General features: G+C 40.4%; 1 protein-coding gene across 2 annotated transcripts in view; it reads right to left on the bottom strand.

Moving 5' to 3' along the window:
* The window catches only part of LOC124588991 (NAD(P) transhydrogenase, mitochondrial-like), a 232,158-nt gene that overhangs the window by 58,040 nt on the left and 155,149 nt on the right, over positions 1-18,969 (bottom strand). For both annotated transcript variants that reach the window (XM_047131514.1, XM_047131516.1), the window contains exons 6-8: positions 18,109-18,296; positions 17,785-17,940; positions 1,108-1,528 (exon numbers count right to left, since the gene is read on the bottom strand). In XM_047131514.1, coding sequence (XP_046987470.1) covers positions 1,108-1,528; positions 17,785-17,940; positions 18,109-18,296 — 765 coding nt within the window. The remainder of the gene's footprint in view (positions 1-1,107; positions 1,529-17,784; positions 17,941-18,108; positions 18,297-18,969) is intronic.

Raw genomic sequence — 18,969 nt, 5'->3', positions numbered from 1 at the left:
AAGTGCAGCGTTTAAATTTTTTGACTCAAGAGGTAGGGTTCAAATGGCCTAAAGCCACCCTCCTTTACGTTTCCCTTTTCTAAATCACACGAGGTGAATACTTGGCTCATCTCTGGAGAGGTTTCTTAAACAAAGCTACTGCCACTATCCTTCATTGCCTTTGTACAGTTCAAATGTGCAACAACTAACTGACTTAATGTTAAGCACTGATCATCTTCATTTTATATGTATCATACTCATCAAGTCAAACTGGCAACCCTTCGTAGTACACAAGTCTTTTTTATAGGGGAGAAACATTGGCTAAAAGGCTTTTGAGGTGTTTCCTCATTCAGCCACCCTCCTACAACCAATCACTTGAGCATCTTACAGATGTAAAATTGGTATGTAATATCTATGTACTGGTACTCTACATATTACACCATTAGCTGAATACCTGTGCTTCACTTTACTATCTTTGCTCACTGTCAGTCTAATGACATGCTTGTGCAGTTTTCACATACAGGAACAGCTCGATACCATCATCCAGTTACAGTGGATTAATTTTCCAAAATATATTTGTGGAAATTATGTCTCTATTAAATACTGTATATACTTTTTTTCTGTCAAGTCCAACGGTGCGCATTCATTCCTTGAAGTGACATCTGAAAAAAAAAACGCACGCACACACACACACACACACACACACACACACACACACACACACACACCAGTTGGATGGCCAGCATTCCACATCAGTGCCCAAAACAAAATTTTAATACCTTTAAGGGCTTGAATTTTGAAAAATCCTTTCTGAGTAGATGCCTAGGTTGTGTAGGAAAGGTTCCATCCAAATGTCATGCTTCTAAGACCAACACTTAGGAATACACACTCATATGTCAGTCAGTTAGCCAGATTCATACAAAATGAAAGCTGAATATGTACAAAACAAAGAACTGTATTTGGGCCACTTTTGACACACTGACCTCATTAAGTACCCTGCATGCAGGAATGTTCACCCACTAAATATGAAGAGCTACCTTAACTTTCCCCAAGACCAATGCTTTTCAGAGGAGGAGGATTGAATTCTTAAAACATTTTGTAACCTTGCAGTTATGATTGTTGACTTACCTCCAGTATACATAGCTGCATCCTTGAAGGTATTGAGAAAATAATTTGGCTCTGGCTTGGCAACTTCCTGAACAGCAGCTTTGGCTTTGGCAGCTGGTGCGGCAGCTGGCTGTTGAGGAGGAGGGGGTGGCGGCCAAAGGAGTTTCCCTTCATGCAAAACTGCACTTCCTCTAACTACTTCATCTTCCATGTTTATATCAAAATTGTCCTTTGTGCCCATAGAGAGTAGGAACTTAGAAACATTATTGGCGTAAAGTGTTGAGCTTTGAGTAGGTAGTCTGCTGGGTAAATCAGTAAGCCCCACATGGACTATATCCTTATATGTGTAAACTTCCCCTGGATGTGTTGTTTCAACATTGCCACCAGCTTCAGCAGCAAGGTCCACTATAACACTGCCAGGTTTCATGGCTTCTACATGTTCCTGAAAGAGTTAAGATATATATTTACTGTATGTGTGGCATACAAACTGTAATAATTACTAACAGCAAATGATATGGCCAAATATATTTCTCCATGATTAACAGTTTTGAGAAAGATGTAACTAATCATGTACAGAACTTACAATACGTAATATGCAGAAGGGGAACAATATTAGTAACAGATATTGATAGGTAGTTCGCATGCTCAAGTAGTGAAAACCATTTTTTTTGTTTTATCCTGTTATGCAAAGAGGATAATCTGTAAGTAGCATTTTTTTGATGCTACAGAAATATTATTTTAGCACAGAAAGTTTAAAAATATTGTTTGCTTAAACAGCTAATTACACAAATTTCAGAACTAATTTTCATATTAAACCTGTATCTAGCTTAGTGACACCTGGTACATACAGTAAATAAAAATACTTGAAAGTCAAACAACAACAGCTGAGCTGAAACCATGTCTCTGACCTTTAATTTTTATTTCATAGTCCGGTGTATTTCATTGTTTTGTTTGAATGCTAAACTGCTTCATTGAGGCTTACTGATTTTATGCACTTCTCTGACCTATAATTTTTATTTCATAGTCTGGTGTATTTCATTGCATAAAAGCAGTAAGCCTCAAAAGAAGCAGTTTAACATTCAAACAAAAGAATGAAATACACTGGACTATGAAATAAAAATTAAAGGTCAGAGACATGGTTTCAGCTCAGCTGTTGTTGTTTGACTTTCAAGTATTTTTATTTACTGTATTTTACAGGTTTGGGCAATTTTGGGCTTACAGATTATATTTCTCACAATCTTTCAGTTACACTTCTCACAGCTTGCTTTGCATCCAAATTATGCAAAACAGTACATTTATATTCTAAGATACAGTCTTGATAGCTAGTTCTAGTTAGTCTTTTATAGTTAGTCTTTTACAAGAAACTCCTGATTTGGTTCACATAGCTTGCTTTTAATTTCATTTACTTTTATTGTCATCATTCTAATATGTGCAAGACGAATACTTCAGCAGAGTAATTTACATGTTTATCGTTTCATCTAATCTTTACCTTGTGTGTGTGTGTGTGTGTGTGTGTGTGTGTGTGTGTGTGTGTGTGTGTGTGTGTGTGCGAGCGCGCGCGCGCAAGAGCTGGGGGGGGGGAGGGGGGGGGGGAAGGGAGGGGGGATATATCAGTCATCTTGCTCGTCTGATGCAGGCCACCATGACTTTCCCACCTGTGTAAACCTCTTCACTTTAGGGTAGCACTTCATAACATACCACAGTTTGAGCTTGTAGGAACTTGGCTACAGATGTGTGCAATGAAATACTACATGGAGCCATACATTAGAGTTGACTACTTTATTTACGTAATATATGCACACTGTTGTTGACTAAACATCCCACTGTAACACATGCCAAAGTCCAGACTAAACAACCAGAGATTATCTACTCAGCACCACTCAATGGCCAGAGATGTCATGCTTGGGATTCTTGCTGGTCAAGTGGCTGCAGACTGCACACTGTTGTTGACTAAACATCCCACTGTAACACATGCCAAAGTCCAGACTAAACAACCAGAGATTATCTACTCAGCACCACTCAATGGCCAGAGATGTCATGCTTGGGATTCTTGCTGGTCAAGTAGCTGCAGACGCCCCCCCACCCCCACCCCCACCCCCACCCCGCCCTACGGAGGAGTACAGGATGAGAGGAGAGAAGAGAGCTGAAATTTTGCTGTGATCATCATCATGTAGGTATGAATGACAACACACATCAGGGCTGGCTGCAAGGCAGGGCACAGGTGGACCGTTTCCTGCAGGGTGGAGACACATATGTGCGGGACCGGCTGTGCTGTAAGCTTTGTTAGTATGAGGCATAACCAAATTGTTTCTTGCAGTGATTGTAGGGTATTAATCATCAGCGTGAGAATTCATAACTGTGATAGGGATGGCAGATCACATGCCATACACTGCAGTTGTCATATGTTATGAGATATGGTTGCTTGAAACAAGCAAATTACATGCCATGAGTTGGTCACTTAGCTGTTGCAGTCATTGAGGAGGGACAGAGATACTGTGGAGATGGCTGCTGGTGTATAACAAGTTGTCCACTAGATGCTGGTAAAACCATGCTATGATGCTGGAATGTCTTGTTCAGTACAGTAACATTGTTCTCCAGGTGGCACAGACGATGCAGTATGATGTCATTGAGGGTGTTTCATATCGGGTAAGTGGGCGCCTTAGGTAACACATTAAAGCAACAAATTGTTTTCAAAAATCATATGAAGTGAAATTTATTTTCTGTTTAGTGGAATAACATAAAGTGTTTATTACTGTGAACATCCATTGCGAAGAAGTATGAAGTTTCAAGTTATTGTGGAGATATGAAATAAATGAATGGATGTACACATCATAAGAACATGTCCTTTTCCAAATGATAAACTTGGATATACTTCCTAGACATCTTTACAAAGAGCTATATTTTGATGAGAATTTATAAACAGATGAGTACTAAAATTATTATTTTGTACCATTTCTCTCTCACGATATTAAGTGCATTACACTAGCAATACAGGGTGTCCCAAAAAGAGTGGCCCAATTTTAACTTGTAATAATATTGAGACAAATGTCACTAGGTAACTGAAACAGTGCTAGATGTAAACGGCATGGTCTAGAGTTTCAGAAAAAATCTGCTGTGTTACGGCATCGTTTAACCCTCAAACCATACCAATTACAACTGGTACAAGCTCTTCGAGATACTGACAAAGTGAAGCGAGTGGACTTTAGCAATGCTATTCTAGAGGCAAGAACCATGAACCATGGACCTTGCCGTTGGTGGGGAGGCTTGCATGCCTCAACAATACAGATAGCCATACCGTAGGTGCAACCACAACGGAGGGGTAGCTGTTGAGAGGCCAGACAAACATGTGGTTCCTGAAGAGGGGCAGCAGCCTTTCCGGTAGTTGCAGGGGCAACAGTCTGGATGATTGACTGATCTGGCCTTGTAACACTAACCAAAACGACCTTGCTGTTGTGGTACTGCGAACTGCTGAAAGCAAGGGGAAACTACAGCCACAATTTTTCCTGAGGGCATGCAGCTTTACTATATGATTAAATGATGATGGCGTCCTCTTGGGTAAAATATTCCGGAGATAAAATAGTCCCCCATAGGGTTATAAATACAAAATCAAATACGGATAGTGCAGGAGTAGCTTCAATAACGAATAGGAAAATACGAGTGCGGGTAAGCTACTACACACAGCATAGTGAACGCATTATTGTGGCCAAGATAGACACGAAGCCCACGCCTACTACAGTAGTACAAGTTTATATGCCAACTAGCTCTGCAGATGATGAAGAAATTGATGACATGTACGAGATAAAAGAAATTATTCAGGTAGTGAAGTGAGAAAAAAATTTAATAATCATGGGTGACTGGAATTTTGACAGTAGGAAAAAGAAGAGAAGGAAATGTAGTAGGCGAATATGGATTGGGGCTAGGAAATGAAAGAGGAAGCCACCTGATAGAATTTTGCACAGAGCATAACTAAGTCATAGCTAACACTTGGTTCAAGAATCATGAAAGAAGGGTGTATACATGGAAAAACCCTGGAGATACTGACAGGTTTCAGATAGATTATATAATGGTAATACAGAGATTTAGGAACCAAGTTTTAAACTGTAAGACATTTCCAGGGGCAGATGTGGACTCTGACCACAATCTATTGGTTAAGAACTGTAGATTAAAACTGAAGAAACTGCAAAAGGGTAGAAATTTGAGGAGATGGGACCTGGATAAACTGAAAGAACCAGAGGTTGTAGAGAGCTTCAGGGAGAGCATTAGGGAATGAATGACAAGAATGGGGGAAAGAAATACAGTAGAAGAAAAATGGGTAGCTTTGAGGGATGAAATAGTGAAGGCAGCAGAGGATCAAGTACATAAAAAGATGAGGGCTAGTAGAAATACTTGAGTAACAGAAGAGATACTGAATTTAAATGATGAAAGGAGAAAATATAAAAATGCAATAAATGAAGCAGGCAAAAAGGAATACAAATGTCTCAAAAATGAGATCAACAGGAAGTGCAAAATGGCTAAGCAGGGATGGCTAGAGGACAAATGTAAGGATGTAGAGGCTTATCTAAGTAGGGGTAAGATAGATACTGTCTACAGGAAAATTAAAGAGACCTTTCGCGAAAAGAGAACCACTTGTATTAATATCAAGAGCTCAGATGGAAACCCAGTTCTAAGCAAAGAGGGGAAAGCGGAAAGGTGGAAGGATTATATAGAGGGTCTGTTCAGGGTAATGCTGTTGAGAACAATATTATGGAAATGGAAGAGGATGTAGATGAAGATGAAATGGGAGATATGAGACTGCGTGAAGAGTTTGACAGAGCACTGAAAGACCTAAGCCGAAACAAGGCCCCAGGAGTAGACAACAGTCCATTAGAACTACTGACAGCCATGGGAGAGCCAGTCCTGACAAAACTCTACCATCTGGTGAGCAATATGTATGAGACAGGCGAAATTCCCTCAGACTTCAAGAAGAATATAATAATTCCAACGCAAAGAAAGCAGGTGTTGACAGACGTGAAAATTACCAAACTATCAGTTTAATAAGTCACAGCTGCAAAATACTAACACGAATTCTTTACAGACGAATGGAAAAACTGGTAGAAGCCGACCTTGGGGAAGATCAGTTTGGATTCCGTAGAAATGTTGGAACACGTGAGGCAATACTGACCCTACGACTTATCTTAGAAGACAGATTAAGGAAAGGCAAACCTACACTTCTAGCATTTGTAGACTTAGAGAAAGCTTTTGACAATGTTGACTGGAATACTCTCTTTCAAATTCTGAAGAAGGCAGGGGTAAAATACAGGGAGCTAAAGGCTATTTACAATTTGTACAGAAACCAGATGGCAGTTAGACGAGTCGAGGGACATGAAAGGGAAGCAGTTGTTGGGATGGGAGTGAGACAGGGTTGTAGCCTCTCCCCGATGCTATTCAATCTGTATATTGAGCAAGCAGTAAAGGAAACAAAAGAAAAGTTCAGAGTAGGTATTCAAATCTATGGAGAAGAAATAAAAACTTTGAGGTTCGCCGATGGCATTGTAATTCTGTCAGAGAAAGGACTTGGAAGAGCAGTTGAACAGAATGGACAGTGTCTTGAAGGGAGGATGTAAGATGAACATCAACAAAAGCAAAACGAGGTTAATGGAGTGTAGTTGAATTAAGTCGGGTGGTGCTGAGGGAATTAGATTAGGAAATGAGACACTTAAAGTAGTAAGTTTTGCTACTTGGGGAGCAAAATAACTGATGATGGTCAAAGTAGAGAGGATATAAAATGTAGACTGCCAATGGCAAGGAACTCATTTCTGAAGAAGAGAAATTTGTTAACATCGAGTGTAGATTTAAATGTCAGGAAGTCGTTTCTGAAAGTACTTGTATGGAGTGTAGCCATGTATGGAAGTGAAACATGGACGATAAATAGTTTGGACAACAAGAGAATAGAAGCTTTCGAAATGTGGTGCTACAGAAGAATGCTGAAGATTAGATGGGTAGATCACATAAGTAATGAGCAGGTATTGAATAGAATTGGGGAGAAGAGGAGTTTGTGGCACAACATGACTAGAAGAAGGGATCGGTTGGTAGGACATGTTCTGAGGCATCAAGGGATCACCAATTTAGTATTGGAGGGCAGTGTGGAGAGTAAAAATCATAGAGGGAGACCGAGAGATGAATACACTAAGCAGATTCAGAAGGATGTAGGCTGCAGTAGGTACTGGGAGATGAAGAAGCTTGCACAGGATAGAGTAGCATGGAGAGCTGCATCAAACCAGTATCAGGACTGAAGACCACAACAACAACAACATTCTAGAGGACATGGGAGATAACACTTTTATGTCACAGTCGATATTCAGCGATAAGGCAACTTTCCATATTAGCAGTTTGGTTCACAGTCATAATGTAAGTATACAGGGGCTCGAAAATCCTCATGAAATAACTGAACATGAATGTGATTCACCAAAAGTGAGTGTTTTTTGTGCTGTTTCACAAAGCAAGGTTTATAGGCCCTACTTTTTGAGAAAGAAACTTTAACTGGACAATCATATCCTGCATATCAGCAAGATGGAACACCACCACACTGGCACAACAACGTGCGCCATTTCTTCAATGCCAACGTGCCTCAATGTCGGATAGGGCGTACAGGACCGTCAGACCAGGCTATACACTCTTGGCCGCCTATGTCCCCTGACTTAACGCCATGTGATTTCTTTCTGGTGGGATGTGTTAAACAATGTGTTTATGTTCCTCCCTTACCTTGTGACAATGATGAACTAAAAACCAGAATATCAGCTGCTGTAGCTTCAGTGACAGAAGACACCTTACGCTCAATTTGGGATGAATTCAGCTATTGGCTAGAGGTCATCTGTGCAGCCAATGGAGGACATATTGAACACTTATGATGGATTTTTATAATCTTCTGTCTTTTATGAGTAATTTAGTATGCAATTTGTTGGTGTTAAGCCCTACTTCCTAATAAATAATTCTATTTAAAATTGGGTCATTCTTTTTGGGACACCCTGTATTTCAGCTAAAAGAGTGCACTAGAAATAACAGACAATCATAAATTTTACTCCATCAACAAAGTATATTCCTGTATTATTGAATAGATGGTGGTTACAATTTACACCCAACATCTTAATTGAAGGGCTTATTTCACAGGTGGTACAAGTCCATTACCTCCACTTTTCTGATTATAGTGCTTCTGACATTAATGATCCAAACAAACAGAAAGAAAGGTTCATCTCTAGCAAGAAGCCATTTGCTTGAATATTTCTGGTATCTCAACTGCAGATTTTTCAGAACTCATTTAACTTTAGGACTCTGTATCTTAAAATAAACAAAAATGGACTTGTACCACTATTGAAATAAGCCCTTCAATTATGAGACAAAATTGCTGGCCGCCTTACCTTCAGCAACCTTGCTTTAGGACTATTGGTTTGTTCCTCAGAGAAAGAAGAGGAATAAGTAGGAAAAGCAAGAAGAAACAGGTTACTCAGACCCCAAAATTAAATGTTATACATTTTTTACAAGAAGGAAATTGATAGGGCCTGTGCTGTGGTTTGCAGGCATAAGGCTAACTGGCCACTGCCCAGAACAACTGGAAGGCGTGTTGGCCTCAGTGAACAGGTTTCAGGCTGCTGCTCTTAGCTACAGTGGTGTTGGGGCATCTGTGTCAAGAGCTGTTACACTTCTGGTGCTACTGGAGTCCCCCCGGACACACTGTTCTTACTACATCCCCCAACATGCAACATCTGACAAGTTTGTCTTCAGTCAAGGACAAATGGTGAAAGATGGTGGAATCACTTAAAGCTGGTTAAAATGCAAATGTGGGAACTGGCTGAACAACTATCTCACTACTGCTTAGCAACAAGAGTGAAGTACTATCCAGTGAGATAACACTTTTGAGCTAGCATGTCTGTTGGCCAGTGGGCAATTTTCATGCTGAGTTTGGACAAGCACAAAAGTTGGGTGTGTTGGTCATTGAGAGCTCCAGCATGAGTGAGTGGGTAATGGAGCACCTTAAGGGAATAGTAATCATCTACATCTAAATATATGCTCCACAAGCCACTGTATGGTGCATTGTAGACGGTGCCTTGCGCCACTGCTAGTCATTCCCTGTCCTTCCATTTGCAAATGGAGCGAGGAAAAAGCGAATATCTATGTACCTCCACACAAGCCCAAATTTCTCTTATCTTCGTGGTCCTTCCAGATATTTCCACTGAGGTCACGAAGCATCTCTGAAATACACTGAAGTGCCAAAGAAACTGGTATAGGTATCCATACTCAAATACAGAGATAAGTAAACAGGCAGAATAAGGCGGTGCGGGTGGCAATGGCAATATAAGACAAAAAGTGTGTGGCACAGTTGTTAGATCAGTTAATGCTGCTACTATGGCAGGTTATCAAGATCCAAGTGAGTTCGAACGTGCTGTTGTAGGCGGTGCACGAGTGATGGGACATAGCATCTCTGAGGTAGTGATGAAGTGGGGATTTTCCCATATGACCATTTCATGAGTGTGCCATGAATATCGGGAATCTGGTAAAACATCAAACCTCCAACATCACTGCGGCTGAAAAAAATAACCTACAAGAACAGGACCAACGATGAACGAAGAGAAACATTCATCATGACAGAAGTGCAACCCTTCTGTAAATTGCTGCAGATTTGAATGGTGGGCCATCAACAATTGTCAGCATGCAAACTGTCAATGAAACATCATCGATATGGACTTTCGGAGGTGGAGGCCCACTCGTATACCCTTGATGACTGCACTACACAAACTTTACATTTACACCTCACCTGGGCTCGTCAACACTGACATTGGACTATTGATGACAGGAAACATGTTGCCTGGTGGGATGAGTCTCTTTAAAATTGTATCGGGCAGATGGGTATGGCGACAACCTCAAGAATCCATGGGCCCTGTACGTCAACAGGGGACTGTTCAAGCTGGTGGAGGCTCTGAAACAGTGTGGGGCATGTGCAGCTGGAGTGATATGGGACTTCTTATACATCTAGGTATTACTCTGACAGGCGACATGCACATAAGCATCCTGTCTGATCAACTGCATCCATTCATGTCCATTGTGCATTCTGACAGACGTGGGCAATTCCAGCAGAACAATGAGACACCCCACACATCCAGAATTGCTACAGAGTGGCTCCAGGAACACTCTTCTGAGTTTAAACACTTCTGCTGGTGACAAAACTCCCCAGACATGAACATTATTGAGTATAACTGAGATGCCTTGCAACATGCTGTTCAGAAGAGATCTCCACCCCCTTGTACTCTTATGGATTTACGGACAGCCCTGCAGGATTCATGGTGTCAGTTCCCTCCAGCACTACTTCAGACATTAGTTGAGTCAATTCCACAACACATTGTGGCACTCCTGCATGCTTGAAAGGGTCCTACATGATATTAGGCAGGTTACCAGTTTCTTTGGCTCTTCAGTGAACTCGCATGTTGATCAGACCTACTAGTAACAAATCTAGCAGGGTTCCTCTAAAATGCTTCTTTTAATCTGATCTGGTGGCAATGCCACACACTCGAGCACCGATCAAGAGTGAGTTGGACTAGTGTTCTACATGCAGTCTCCTTTATATATGAGCAACATTTTCCTAAAATTTTCTCAATAAACCAACCAACCATTTGCCTATCCTGCTACTGTCCTTACATGCTTATTCAATTTCATATCACTTTGCAACTTTATGCCTAGATATATAACTGTCGTGACTGTGTCAAGCAACACACTACTAATGCTCTATTCAAACTTTAGAGGTCTGTTTTTGCTATTCATGTGTCTGGAGCTGAGTGGTAGGATTAAACCAGTGGCTCAGATGATTTTGCTATAGTGAGGAATGTGAATTTTATGATGTCAGATGTAAATTCTTGACCTGAAGTAACATACTGAGAACTGCAGAGTCCCTTCTGATGGGGTAAGACACGCACTACACAAAAGAAATGGTTACTCATGTAGCAGAGTATGTCTGGCATACACATGAAGGTTTCTTTGATTAGATGCCCCTCCTTAGACCATTCATGAACTTCCTAATGAAATCGAAAAGAAATCAGGCACATTACTTTCAGAGGTGAACTTTCATCCTTGCAGATAGGAAAGAGAAAACGCCAGTGTGATATTAATAAACTGCACAAACATCCATCGCAAGGTTACAGAACAATGAAAGGTAATAATCCTCACATAGCAATGGAACAGAAAGCAAAAGTGAAATCCTAAATTCAGACTGGAATATATATGGCATGAATGGATTAGACACCAGTGATTGTCGCATACTTATTACTGTAAAGAACTCTCGTATGATATCTGGTGAGGTCATTGCAGATTCCAAATGTGAAATAATCTGGATGAAGTTAAGCATCAAATGTAGATCCTTGGTAATGGATGCTTTCATAAGCCACCAGTGTAAGAGACTGTAGTGGCAAAATGCTTCAGAGACAACTTTGAGAATGTCATGAATAAGTTTCCTGGTTACGGTAATGTAATAGAGAGGGTCCTCCACTTGACAGACTTGACAGTTATGCAATACGAGAGCCTAATGATTAAAACTACTACCAGATCCATATGAGATGATTCTGAATGTTTTGTCCGAAAACTACTTCAAGCAGATAATTACAGAACCAAATCATCAGGAAAATATCTTAGACCTCGTAGCAACTAACAGATCTGGACTCTTTGAATCAGTTAATGTAGAGGAGGGCATCAGTGATCCTAAGGCTGTGACAGCACCAATTATTAATAGTGTTACAACGAAAGACATCATTCCATGGGGCTGTATTTTAAAATTTTACTTTGTCGAGCACTACTAGTTTCAACCATGGCCAATTTTCAAGTACATCTATAATAGGTGAAGGAGACATCATCTTCATCTCATTTTTTTATGATTTATTAATGGCTCTGAGCACTATGGGACTCAACTGCTGTGGTCATAAGTCCCCTAGAACTTAGAACTACTTAAACCTAACTAACCTAAGGACAACACACAACACCCAGCTTTATGATTTATCCCCATCTGTTGTAGATGCATTTGAAAATGGGCCATGCCCTAAGCTTGTAGTGCAGAATAAAGCACAATATTTGATCACAGCCTTGTGGATTATGCCTTTCCTCAAATTTATCATGGCTGCCCACTCAGAAGATAATGGGTGTTGTTGCAAGGAATGTTAATAAAGGTAGGAAAATATTTTTGCTTACTAAAAGTGACAGATGCAGACTGGAGAGTATCTCAGTAGTCAACATCATCTATTCAGCTTGAAGACCAAAGATCAGGAAGATAAATCAATAACATTCAAAACCACTGTACAGCCATGTATGGGCCAAGCAAGATTGTGAGGTATGGGAATGTTCCACCATGGTTGAATGGAACGACAAAAAAGATGCTACGGAAGCAAAAACAATTTCAATCACAGATTTAAGTGAAACCAAAGGCTAGTTAATAAATGAAAGCTGAGTGAAGCCAAGAAAATGTGTAGCAATAGCACTGCAAGAAGTGTTCAGTAAATTCAAAAGCAAAATTTTGCCAACCATTCAAACTAAAAATCCTATGTTTATTAGGTCCACTGTCGCCACACTGGCACTGAAACAAAAGATAAAAGAGAGAAGCCTGAAATAACAAATTTCAACTTCTAAGATCGATTCATCACAAAAGATTATATCGTGCGTATCTTCTTTCAGTACTGCACAAAATGCCTAAAATGTCAGATATTGAAATAAATGATCACAGAATAGAAAACAGACTAAAACTGACAACTGTAGGGTGCCCCTAAACAGGTCAGGTGTGCACAAAACATCAGAGACTGCTATCCAGTTAGCTGGTGTGTGCAGGGTGCACACAAAGTTTTATTTTTATTTTTTTCCTTTTTTTTAAGATTAGGTGACACACTATCCAATCCAGATAACAATAGCCATAGGAAGCCAAGAAGTATCAGTGTAAGATCGAAAGAAATGCCTCTCGCAGATGAGAGTATTAAAATCCTAGTGGTTAACTGCCAAAGCATTTGCAAGAAAGTGCCATTGTTGAAAGCACTCCCCTGAAAAGCAGTGAACCTCACATAATACTAGTTATAAAAAAGCTGGTTGAAAACTGAAATTCATAGTAGTGAGATTTGAGGGCAAAATGTATGTGTATATCGAAATGACAGGCTAATGGGAAATGGATAAGGTGTATTTTTCAAACCCGCCAAGATAGACATTGAAGCTGCATGTAAGATTTTTTGGGCTGGACATAAAATAGCAACTGGCTCCTTCTCTCACCCACCAGACGCATTTCCTGATTTGACATAAAACTTCAGAGAAAACCTCAGTTCGCTTGTGTGTAAGTTCCCGAATCATACCGTAATCATCGATGCAGACTTTAATCCTACAATTACAGTTTTGCTAGTGGTTGGTGTGATAAGACATCCTGTGGAACATTAATAAATGCCATCTCTGAAAACCACCTAGAGCAGATAGTTCGGAACCCCACCCATTACAGAAATATATTGGATCTAATGTCAAGAAATAGACCTGACCTCTTTGATGATGTCCACATTGTGAACATGATGCAGTTGTGGCAATAATGATTACCAAAGTGTCATATCTCAATGAGGAACTTGCAAATTTCAGCACAGGGCGGGAGCATGTAGAGGAACTATGGCTCGGGTTTAAAAACACAATTTACCGCACACTGGATAGATACGTACCCAATAGAACAGTTCATAGTGTGAAGGACCCTCCTTGGTATGCACTCACTATAAAGAAACTTCTGAAGAAAGAGAGACTATTGCATAATAAACCTAATACAAAGCATAGGACTATATATAGAGAGATGCTGAAGAAACATGTTTAGCTGTCAAGAGAGCAATGCATGAAGACTTCAGTGACCTACCAATGCAGAATATTGTCAAATGATCTTTCACAAAACCCAAAGAAATTCTGGTTGTACAAAAAGGGTATTAGTAGCACCAAAGTTAGTATCCATTCCCTAGCAATTAAGGCAGGAACTCAATGATTCTGGGCAGCTATTCAGTTCTGAACAGTCAGGTCTTCACCCATACCTCAGCAGGTGCCTCAGTGTTCAGTGTGTTAGATTGTGGAAAGTCTTATTTGCAAATTCCTATGTACAAGAACATACCCAAGACAGTGAATATCATTCCATTTACACTTTATTAATTTCTTTACATGCAACAGAGACTTGGCAGATAGTCACAGACAAGATTCTTTTCAAGTTCACCTTCCACTACACACATCACATACGCCAACAATATCTCAGTCTTTCCATTTCCCCACATGAACATGAAGAGCATCTCTTACTTATTTTCAAAACATTTCAACATTTTGGCACTGTACTCAGTGATAACAAATGTCAGCTGCAGAAACATGAAGTTACCTCTCTTGGTCATGCTGTTAGCAGTAACAGCATACAGCTTATTACACAAAGCACAGAACTCAGCTTGCAGGTGCCAAGGCCATGAACTACACCAAGACTCTCAGAATGGTAAACTTTTATCATAGGCTCTCACCTTACATAGCTGCCATTCAGACTCCATCAACGAATGTTCAGGCAGGCAAACACACATCTGGCAAATTAGACCTTGTGTGGGCCCTGCAGATGCAATGAGCATTTGACCAGGCTATCACATTGCCACACCCACTACCTACTGCCTCTCTGTTGATCACTGTGATGTGAGCAATTCTGCTACTGATCTAGTGCTTCAGCAGACAACAGTAGGAGTACAGCAACAGCCACATTTTTTCTCCAAGAACCTGACTGATTCTCAGCATGAGTGGTCAGCATACAATAAGGAATTGTTCATGATGCATCAAGCAGTGCACCATTTCGAAGATGATATTGAAGGCAGACCGTTTACCATCTACACCAATCACCAACCATTGACGGACTCCATCTGCTACACATCAAGAAAATTATACTATCCATGGTATTTCTTATCATGATTATATTGCACACTTAATGACTGATATCTGATATCTTCACTGTGCAGACAACATTGTCACAGGCTTCTCTCCCGGATCAGTTCACTCTCAGTGGATACTGATTAAGATGCGCTGGGCATGGTACAACTACAAGACACAATTATTTGACCTCCTACTTGACACTATGGCCGACTTGCAGATCAAACATTGCTCTGTTCCTGGTTCATCAGCATAAGTTTTAAATGACATGTCACAAAAACACCTTAGACCCCTCACCCAGTCATTATGTGGGAGGCTACTTTTGACAGACTGCATGGACCATCACATCTGGGTGACCATGCAGCAGCTAGATTAGCCACAAACTGTTTCGTGTGGCCCAACATCACACATGATTATAAATATTGGGCTCAAGCTTGTACAGCTTGCCAATGCTCTAAAATAGGTTGGTATCCACAGCCATAACATAGTTACTATTTGATATCCAAGGTTAAGTCCAGCATGTTTACATGGATCTTAATGGACCCCTCACAGAATCAGAATTTTTCCATTACATTCTCTCAGCCATCAGCAGCAAGACACACTCCTCCTCCTCCTCCTCCTCCTCCTCCTCCTCCTCCCCCCTTACCAACTCGACGACATCTCATGTCTCACTCAAGAACCATATTTGCACAAAAGAAGTGGCTTAAAAAACACTTGTTTCATCACCTCTCGAGTTCATCAGCCTTCGATCCTTACCACTTACCAAGTTGGATTAATAGAAAAGAGTGGGAAAGACAGACAGACAGACAAGACAGGCGGGGGTGGCGGGGGGGGGGGGGGGGGGGGGGGGGAAGCCAACAAAGAAGTTTTTAATCACTTGGCTGTTCTAGTCTCTGTGAGAATGTTATGGACAGGCTCCACTAACTCCAGTGGCAGATGCTATAAGAGAGAGGCTGTGCCGCACAGAGAGATTTGCTGTTAAAATTCTATGAGTGAACATTCCAGGAAGAGAGAGGCAAAATATTACTTCCTCACCTTATTTCTCAAATTACCACACTGATTTGGGGAGGGGCAGGGGGGGGGTGAAGCTATTAGTACCAGAAGTACCCTCTCCCATCCACCATAAAGTTTCTTGGGAAGACAAATGTAGATGTAGAGGAATCCATTTGTTGTGAGGGCAAGTAAGGAAGGAAGATTGGGTCATTAGAGAAGGAGCACAAGCTCTTATTGTGTGAAGTATGGGGAAGGAAATTGGCCATGCCCCTTCAAAGGAACCATCCTGCCATTTGCTTGGAGGAATTTAGGGCAATTACGGAAAACCTAAATCTGGACAGCCAGATGCGGGTTTGAACCATTGTCCTACCAAATGCGAGTTCAGTGTGCTAATCACTGTGCTATTTCACTCAGTGTGAGGATGTGAAGAAAGGAATATGGAGAGGGAGGCATCAGAGAGTAGGAGGTCAAAGTTAGTACACTGATAAGTACAGTACCAGCTATAGAACACAGACGATGAGGACAGAGTGAAAAGTAGAGGTTGGAGGGAAGGATCACTGGGAGGTAGAGGTAGCAACTGCAAAAGTTAGGAATGTGGCATTGGCAAACTAGCTCTGGTGGAGACAGAGTTGTGTTTAGTGGGCAACGACATGGTAGTGTGGAGAGGGATTGGGAGACAGAAAAGTAGAAGAGGGAGACAGCAGAAAGGACTGTGATGACAATGACTAACGAAGGTTTGTTAGTCATTGTCATCACCCATCAGCCCCTTCCCTGTTCCCATTCCAGCACTACACAGCTCTCTATTCCACCCAAGCATTTTTTACTCCTCTCCTTTCCTGCTATCCCCCCCCCCCCCCCCCACCCCCACCTCTCCCCCACTCACTGTCTCTCCACTATATGATGAGTAGCAACTATCCTTTTCATAATACTGTACATGTTGGTCCAACTTCTGTGATTGCCATTTTTAGCTATTCAACAGAACTGCTCACCATAATATCCATTAGCATATTAACTACAGGTTAACATAACTTCAGATACCCATCATCATTCCTCAAAGTTTTAATATCCCACTTCTTTACGTACTGATTCTTCCTGACCATTCCCTTAAACTTCAGCCTACACTTCGTCATACCTCAATCATGATCTGAGTGCTCCTGGTATGCCTTACAGTCCATTATTTAATTTTGGAATCTCCGTTTTACCATGATGTAATCCATCTGATATCTTTCCATCTATAAGCCTTTTCCAAGTATTCCTCATCTTGTGACTCTCGAACTGTGCATCTGTTGTTACCAGCTGAAATATTTATTGCAGAACTCATGGTGATTTCTCCTTCCTCATTCTTATTAATGAGCTGATATTTTCCTTTATCTCTGTGTTCTATGTCACTTCCTACCACAGCATTCCCCCCCCCCCCCCCAATGATTATTAGCTTCCCATCTCTCTTTATAAACTGAGTTGAGTTACGTGTTCAATACTCTCATATATTCTTAGAGAGAGAGAGAGAGAGAGAGAGAGTGTGTGTGTGTGTGTGTGTGTGTGTGTGTGTGTGTGTGTGTGGGTGGGTGGGTGGGTGGGTGGGGGGGGGGGTTATTCTAACTCAAGAAAGGATTGACTGAAAGCCAATAAGTTTTCTTTCTCTTCTGTGCACCTGTCAATGACTAAACTCTGCCACTATTCGGTGTGTGGTATTCTTTACTCCTAAAATTATATACATTCTAACACAACTTTCCCACTATAAATATACATTCAGATATTTTGTTCCAAAAAATTATCAGAGTACAATTTTACAAATTTTTTACTAACCTTAAGAATTAGCAAAGGTGCTTTCTTCCCTGGAATCAGTGCTGTGGTTATGATAACATCTACTTCTCGTGCCTGTCTGGCAAACAATGCATGTTCTGCCTCGATGAATTCTTTTGACATTTCCTTGCTGTAGCCACCAGCACCTTCGCCTTCCTCCTGCATGGAAAATGAGGAAAAAATACCAAATGAGATGTTGCATTAGTAAATGAAGTCCAGTATTTTGGAAACAGTCATAAAACTAAATGACTATTTTGTTCCATATCAAAATATATCAGTAACTGGATGGAAACTGAAGAGAGTTAGAATTTAAATGTATAACTCCACCTTAATGGAAATTTCCAGAAATTCAGCTCCCATAGACTCCACTTGTTCCTTAACAGCTGATCGTGTGTCAAAGGCACGAACTATTGCACCCATGTTCTTTGCCTGTCCAATGGCTGCCAAGCCTGCTACACCACCTCCTATCACGAGGATCTTGGCAGGTGGTACCTTACCTGCTGCTGTTATCTGACCTTACATAATGAAAAGAAAATTCATGTGTTATTGAAACAATACAATCACAATAATTTACTTTCCTCAAATTAATAATAATAATAATAATAATAATAATAATAATAATAATTTAAAAACACATATTGTCACACTATAATCAAAATAAAGTCCAAATTTGGAAGCAGGGTAGTACAACATTTAGCAATAAAATCATGTTTATTACAAACACGAATGTACAGCTAGAATAAAACCGAACTGAACACCTGGATGGAGAGGGCAGCTGTTTATACAAACACTGAATATTACAGAATATACAAACATAGGGAATTTAGAGAACCTTCCAGAACTGATATATATTAAATGACAATTTCTTCTTAAATTTTATTAACATGGCCAGTTAATTATTTCATTATCCAGTTGTATTCTGCTTTAATTTAAAAATATTCTAATTTTGCAACAAATGAATAGACCCATGTGTAAATTTATTTCAATATTTCCTTTGTTCTTTCTTTTACTTACTGCACCATCAACGTCTTTCAGTTTTTTGCTTGAAATTAATTCCCCTCAAGTCTGAATAAAATCATTACCTCATATGAGCTTATTTGCAATTCATCAATCATTACGGGGAATGGTACGTTATCATTTTATTAATTGTTTATAACTCCACAATACACATAAAAATGAGTTTTCCCA

This window comes from Schistocerca americana, chromosome 2 (assembly GCF_021461395.2).
Source record: "Schistocerca americana isolate TAMUIC-IGC-003095 chromosome 2, iqSchAmer2.1, whole genome shotgun sequence".
Lineage (NCBI taxonomy): Eukaryota > Metazoa > Arthropoda > Insecta > Orthoptera > Acrididae > Schistocerca > Schistocerca americana.
Note: the sequence above shows the minus strand (reverse complement) of the source record. Positions and strands in the feature narration are given on the sequence as shown.